The following is a 7,148-nucleotide window of genomic DNA, read 5'->3' as shown; positions in this document are numbered from 1 at the left end:
GATTGAGAGCCCATGAAGCTGGCCCTCCCCAGCAGGGCAACTGAAATTGTTTATGCTTCAAGTCAATTCCACACCAACCCAAGTCATAAAATCCCTGCAGATTTACTACTAGTGTCATCTTTAATGGCTTTAGCTACAGGTTCTCTCTCTAGAAATAAACAAAATGGTAAGTTTTTAAAATGCCTTAGAAAGACACATGTGCTTTGAAGGGTGGAAGTGGACGCCTGCTAATGTTGATGCTCTAAGACAATGACATCAGTGATAATGTGACACTAGTGACAAGATCATCTCGAGTGGTGGGCAGTTTAAGTAAAGCATGAGCTGTGGGGACATCCGCATCTGAATGACGTTTTTATGGCTCCAATAGCCTGGGCCATGCTGAATATACCCTTCTGAGTAAAGGAAAAATTGCTGCTTGTACCTCCATCTAATCAATGTTAGGAGGACAAAAGCTGCTTATGAAGCCTCTGGTGGGACCTAATAAGAGAACTCCATGCAGACTTGTAGGGGGAGGCTGTGCCTTCTACAGCAATAGTACAATAGTTCCTGACTGCCTACTAATCTTTAAGAGAGACAGAGGCTGTGAACGTGGGCTGTAATGTGAGCAGGTAACCAGATGTCTCATCATGATCAGGGCTCTATCACACCCACTAACAGAAGGTCAGGTGGGACGAGCACCATTCATCACAGATGGAAGTCATACATCCTGGATTAGACAAGGACAGGGGGCCCAGACCATTAGTACCTACTGCTTCAGCACTGTGACCTGTCACATAGCTGTCACCATGGAATCACAGAAAGTTCACTGTGACTGGTCAACAAAGAAGGAAAAGTCTCCACTCCAAGTTCATCCCACGCCTCAAATCCTCCCCCAACCACTCACACCATCAGCCACTTTTGTCCTCTCCCCAGGCTCCTAGGCAGCCTTACTCCCTGACACACAAATCCCCTGCCACGTGGCTAAGTTGCTGACTCAGCTGAGGCAGGTCTCATGGTATGGGGCTGAGCTGTAGCTGCTCATAGCTCTCCCAGGCCACGTGGACACTGCAGCCCTCAGACCACAGTTTCAGAGCCTGCTGCACGTGCTTCCCCACTGTAGGAATAAGGACCGCACACCTCTGTCCTTCAATCTTGTCCCCACTCTCCAGCCTGCCCTGCATTCCTCACCTTTCCCAGGCTCTATACTGACCGCTTTGTTAGTCTGACTACCCTGCACTCCACCAGCCTTCCAGACTAAATCTGGAACTACCTTGGCTCATCTTCTGTATTCATGGTGGCCCCTATCTTATAAACCCTCCTCGCTCTTCAGATTTTTCCCTTCCCATTGGATGTTCATCTCCTTGTTTCTTAATTCATGTCCTTTTTTTTCATAACTTCTGCTGTCTGGTACATCTTGTTTTTCATCTTTTACCAACTTTAGAAAACTAATCTGAGTCTTCAAGACGTCATCCTCTTTGCTAACCCTCTGTGTCTCCCCATATGACCATCCAAGTCTGGGAGAACGGCTCCCCTCTCTCAGCTGAACCAGCTGCAGTGGCTCCTCCCTCGACCCTTAGGTCAGCCTCTGACTCCTATGCCTCAGCCCCACCTTGAGCTTCCTTAAAAATCTCTCCTGCATGGCCTTTGTAGGTATCTTTAATCCATACAATGCTTAATATACCCAAACCCACAAGCTTTGTAATTTCTCATCCGACTCCTAGCAGACCTCGTTGCTTTTGACTCCCTCTGCATGCACAGCTCTGCTTACCCAAAACACACTTTGACCTATTCTTCAGGGATTTCAGCCAAATACCTCAGAAGACATAAGGAGTATGAGGAAACAGAATCAGAAAAGAGATTTATTTCCCATTTTCAAGTTCTGACTGTAGAGTCTCTAATGACAGGCACGTGGATTTAATAAACACAACAGAGACATCAAAGAACAAGGACACTGATATTTGACCTGAGTTCCAGGTCACAGGAGACACAAAACAGCATCTCCCCGTGCAGGCCTCTGGGGGGCTGATGTGACAGGGACCTGCATGTTTACTAGAGTTTCTGGGTTTCATCACAGAATAGTTGTCAAATCCCTGTAAACCTGCTCCGTGACGGTGACTGAGGTGCAGTAGCAGGAGAGCACACTTGATGGTGGGGCCGCTGCAGAGGGGCAGCGTCACAGCTGCACTTGCTACCAGACTCAGGACCAAGGCCACCTCCAGGCAACCTGGTCCCCAGAAAAACCTGGGAAGTCAGGTCATCTCAGGCTATGGATACCAATTCAGAAGGGAGGCAGGACAACTGGAATTTTTACCTGGAAATTTGCAGCAAGATTTTTAAAAATTGAAAGATGTGAAAATATGGTAAGGATGGGCACTGTGAGCAAGATGACAGGGTCAGCTAACTACAAGCAGGTGATGGCAGAGTGACGCATGCCTCACACACATATAAAGAGGCCAAAAAGCCTTATGAAAGACCATGCATTCATGAAGTTAGCCAGAACTCAACACCCTTGAAACCAAAAGCTATGGAGATTTTAAGAACAGAAGAAAGTATCATAGGGATCTCTGTTTGCTAATTGTCTTTACAGAAAAAGAAAGTGAAACATTTCATAAAATTTTTACAGGAGGTCTTTTTATATCATGGCTAAAAGGCCATCACCCAAGTTACACTTCTACCCTCCAACAGACTGAGACACAGAGACACCAGGAGGGTTACATTTTAAGGGATGGGCACAGGCCCTTGTGACAGATTCTTTCTGAATTATAACACTGGCAAGAAGATTTTAAGGAGACCTATCTATATTTCTAAAGGACAAAAAGAATCTACGATTACAAATTTCAATTACAATTCTGAAGAAAATGCTCTGAGAAAGTGGAGGTCAGAGGCATGCAATGAGGAAGAACCTGTCTAAATGTAAGTGACTCTGAGGGAACATTAAGGCCTCCAGGTCATAACAAAGGTGCTTGCTGCACAGTGGAGGGAAACACAACCAAATCTCTTCCAGCCAAGGTACATTTTGTATCTGTTCGGCCCTATAGTTTATGAAAAGCTGAAAAAGAGCTGAGACTCCCTGACCAGAGCCAGGTACTGATCTCCCAGAAGGCGGTGCATCTGGACTTTTCCATTAACGCATGATATTTTTCTCTTCAGTCACAGGTCACATTCCCTTTCATTAAATGTATCCAAAAGAAAGAAGTGTATGCTTGACCCTAAAACATGGCTGGTGTCACTCGGTTTGTTCTGATTAGTTACCTACTTGCAGAGGAGCTGACATTTACCACATAGTTCATCCTGATGCAGGTTTTTCCATAAAACATAAGATGGGAGATGATGCCTTCCTGAAGTTAGGAAGCTTCACCCAGACACTTCACCTGCAGTCTCTCTATCTTTGCATGATGCCCTCTAATATAAGAGATACCAAAAGGCCCATTAGGTCTACCTTAGCTTCATAGAGGATGAGGTCATTTGTAATTCCATGGGCATCAGTCTAAAGTAGGACATTTGAGTTAAAACCTCGGTTTTATTACCGAAGTTGCCAATTATATCTTATTAACAAAAAAACCAGAAATGTACTGAACTTAGGCAAATAATTTTGTTGCTATAAAAATGAAACTATTCAAGAGACTTTAGAAATCTTTTGAAAGATATTAAAAAAGGAAGAAAAAGATCAGTGTTGCTGCCCACATGGTGTCCTTCTGTCCATTCCCTTTGTCTGCAACAGTGTCCAGGTGCCCTCCACAGGTTTGTCTGAAGAAGGGACAGGGTTCAGACTCTGTGAGCTCATCATCTGCTTTCATTGGCCATCACACAACCACTGCTCATTCTCTTAGGGACACAATGTCACATCCACTGTGGACATGGTACAAATGAGGCCAAACCAAAGTGGGATTTGGTCTGAAATATGACCTTAAGTCAGCAATAATGACAATGTCAGCTCACAGTTTTGAGTGTCTGTTGACTCAATGCCAATCTTTTAAGAAATATTAACCTTCAGAACAAATCCGTTATAATAATGCAAAAAAGTTTATTTAGAATTTAACAACATAAAGGAAGAGAAGAGGGTCACTCATGATTCACACACAGCTCAACAGCCCAACTTTTGGCAGAACTGATAGGGTTGCAGGCTTCACACTGGTATATCCCAGCATCTTCCCTCTTGACGGGGTCTATGGTGAGGCTTCTGAGGTCCTCAGACAGCTTCATCCTCTCGCTGAACTGCAGATACCAGGCATTGAGCCACCACTGCACAGAGACTGCATTTGTGTAGCAGGTTAAGACCACAGCATTCTTGTTCTCTGTGACTGTGGTGTTGCTGACAAGGAGGGCGGGCATTGTCACAGGCTCTGAGGAGAAACAGAGGATGGGACTGGTTGAGAATGGGCTTGAGACATGGAACCATGCTGCTTCCTCAGACATCTCAGCCCCTCACAGTCCCCAGTGAGCTTGTAAAGGTCACCCTTGTGGGCTATTTCTGTTAGGTAGCCACTAGACAGAAATTTGGAAAAACTTAATATTGTTGCATATGTGAAAATTATTGTTATTAATACCCCACAGGTCTAAACCCATGACAAGAAATATTATTTCATTAGAGAGCAGAAAAGGGTCTGAGACATGGGTCTTAGCCCCAGGAGGCAAAGAGAGCCTGTCTCCTACAGCCAGAAATCCAAGGACTCTGCATCCAGGTTCCAGGCTCTGAAGAGATTTTGGATTTTTTAATCACTCATTAACTCATTCATTAAATCACCACTTATTTCTCCTAACTTATCAAAAACAACTGAGAGTGTTACATGTTGGTTCATGAGCTGGTTTCAGGGGTAGAGTGGGGAGTGAGAAGGGAACATTTTTTACTTTATACTCCAGTGGGAGTGACAGTAACACAGCAGGAAACAAATAAATGATCTGACCAATGGTTGGTTCAGGAATCCACAGACCCCTCATTCGTCCCCAGGGTGGAGGAGAAGACAAGGCTGAGGCTGCAGAGAGACCTCGAGTGACTGTGATCAGTTGCTCATGGTCTGTGTGACTCTGCTTCAGTGACTGTTTCTCCCTGTGTCTGTTTACCCTCTGAAAAAAGATGAAGATTTGGCTGCCAGATTGTCAGCATATTAATCATGAAATATTGAGTTTCTGACCTAAATCTTGAGATAGACAAACTGTTCAAATAAGAGGCATCTGCTACTGATCAACTCCAAGAAAGAATCCCCTGGGCTGATCCTGGCGAATGAGGATCTGCCTGGAAAGTCTTTTTCTCTCAGTTTCCTTCTGGGGACACCGATCTTTCTCTGAACTTTGCTAAGTCCCCCAGGACAGTCATCTAAAATCCAAAGACATTGTTTAACTGAGCTCTCACGCACAGTCTTATTGGATAGACTGAACTCTATTTTTGTCAGAATGTGAATCTTGGGCGTGATCTCTGACTGGTGACTAGTTCAGGGGCCTTGTGACTTGGGCACCCATTAAACCATTACCTGATTAGCCTTTCCTGGGAGGCCAAACCGAGCCTGGCTCAGGCTCCCCAAGGTCTATGGAGTCCAGATCCCTGGGACGAGGTTCTGGGGGAGGGGTTTCTGAGCTGAGCACTGTGAAAATTGCAGGGACCTCTCAGTTCCTGCTCTGACCTAGAACAGCAGGGTCATTCTCAGTGTCACAGTCACAGGGAGGTGCTCAGGGGGCTGCACTGAGACCGGTCTCCCTCGTCTGAGTTACACTTGTCAGACTGGTCCTACTGCGTTCAGGGACTGTCTGCAGGGCTGGAATTTGGGAAGGGAACTAAGATCTTAGGAAGGTTGTCTGCACTCTGGATCCTGCATTAAATACCAAAACCCAACCTGGGACGTGATGCAGAGGGGGTGGAAGCAAAGTCCAGGACTGTCTGTCCTTTGTGTGAAGAAGAATTCACCCCACCCAACACCCAGAGGTCAGAGAAGAAACACTCACCATACACATTAAGCCGTCCAAATCCTATTTCTTTTTTTGAATTTTCAAGGTAGGCCACTACGGTGTACATTCCTGCGTCCCTCATGGTGACCCTCCTTATGATCAAGGATCCATTCAAGTCTACTATCTCTCGTCCTCTGTGTGAAGGCCCTTTTTCATATCTTCCCTCCATCAAAAAAATACCTCCGATTTTATTATCGTTGATTTCTCTTTCTCCTCTGAACCACCTGAAGCCTCTAACGTCGGGAGGTGTATTGCGGAAACGCAGGCGTACAGCCCGTCCTTCAGCAGCATAGGTGGACACAACAGCAAACTGGGCGCTGGTGGGCAGACCCCAGTGGCTTAATAGTGAGACTAGGAAAGAAGAAAGTATTGATCAATATTTGGATCTATATATTGGGATGGAAAGATGAGGTCCTGGACCCTGAGCAGGTCTCTCCATCTCTCCCCCTTGGTCTGCATGTGTGTGAGCTGCCTCCCACGGTCCAGGTTGGTAGTACACAATGCCTAGCACGCCTGGTTAAGGTTTCTTCTTGTGTTATCTGACATAAATCATTATTTTTTTAATAAGTTTTTAAAAATTAATTAATTAACTTGTTTATTTTATTTGTAGAGAGAGGGGAAAGGAGAAAGAGAGGGAGAGAAACATCACTCTGTGGTTGCCTTTCACTCGTGCCCCCCAACTGGGGACCTGACGTGCAACCTAGTCATGTGTCCTGACTGGGAATCGAACCAGCGACACTTGGCTCGCAGCCGACGCGCAATCCACTGAGCCACAGCAGCCAGGTTACATAAATCATTATTATTATCAGTTCTCATAATTCAATACTCAATGATGAATAACTTTGGACATGAACAACAATGGAAGTTTTCCTGCCTCTCATCACTTCCACGTTATTAGAATTCTCTCTTGCTGAGCTCCCTTCCCCATCCTACGAGGCTCAACTTTTTTTACTTTCTGGTGCAAACAGAAGCCTTCCCTCTCTTCTCAGAGCACTGGAACTTTAAGAGGTCCAACCAGTGTCTCTGACAATTTTTTTCATCTACCCCATGAGATTGTTACCTACTTACCAACAAGCAGGAGCCCTTGCCAGTGGGCAAGCCCTCTGGGAGAAGAGACTGAAAGGGATCCCATGGTGTCTGCCACCTGCTCTGTGGCTCCCTCTTTGAGAAAAGCCTGAGGTTCAGTAAGGCTCCCAGGCACCTCTGTCCTGATGGTGCAATCTGTGGTG

The 7,148-nt window shown here is 45.5% G+C and overlaps 1 protein-coding gene across 1 annotated transcript; it reads right to left on the bottom strand.

The window, feature by feature from the left end:
- Positions 1-4,041: 4,041 nt before the first annotated feature.
- Positions 4,042-7,051, bottom strand: LOC149995105 (cell adhesion molecule CEACAM21-like). Its single transcript, XM_090261112.1, has 3 exons — positions 6,988-7,051; positions 5,917-6,270; positions 4,042-4,322 (listed from the first exon to the last, which is right to left on the bottom strand). The coding sequence occupies exons 1-3, from the start codon at positions 7,049-7,051 to the stop codon at positions 4,042-4,044; spliced, it is 699 nt and encodes a 232-aa protein (XP_090117238.1).
- Positions 7,052-7,148: the final 97 nt, after the last annotated feature.

This window comes from Furipterus horrens, unplaced genomic scaffold (genome assembly GCF_987537825.1).
Source record: "Furipterus horrens unplaced genomic scaffold, mFurHor1.1.pri manual_scaffold_13, whole genome shotgun sequence".
Lineage (NCBI taxonomy): Eukaryota > Metazoa > Chordata > Mammalia > Chiroptera > Furipteridae > Furipterus > Furipterus horrens.
The sequence above is the reverse complement of the archived record's forward strand: the minus strand, read 5'-3'. Positions and strand labels throughout refer to the sequence as shown.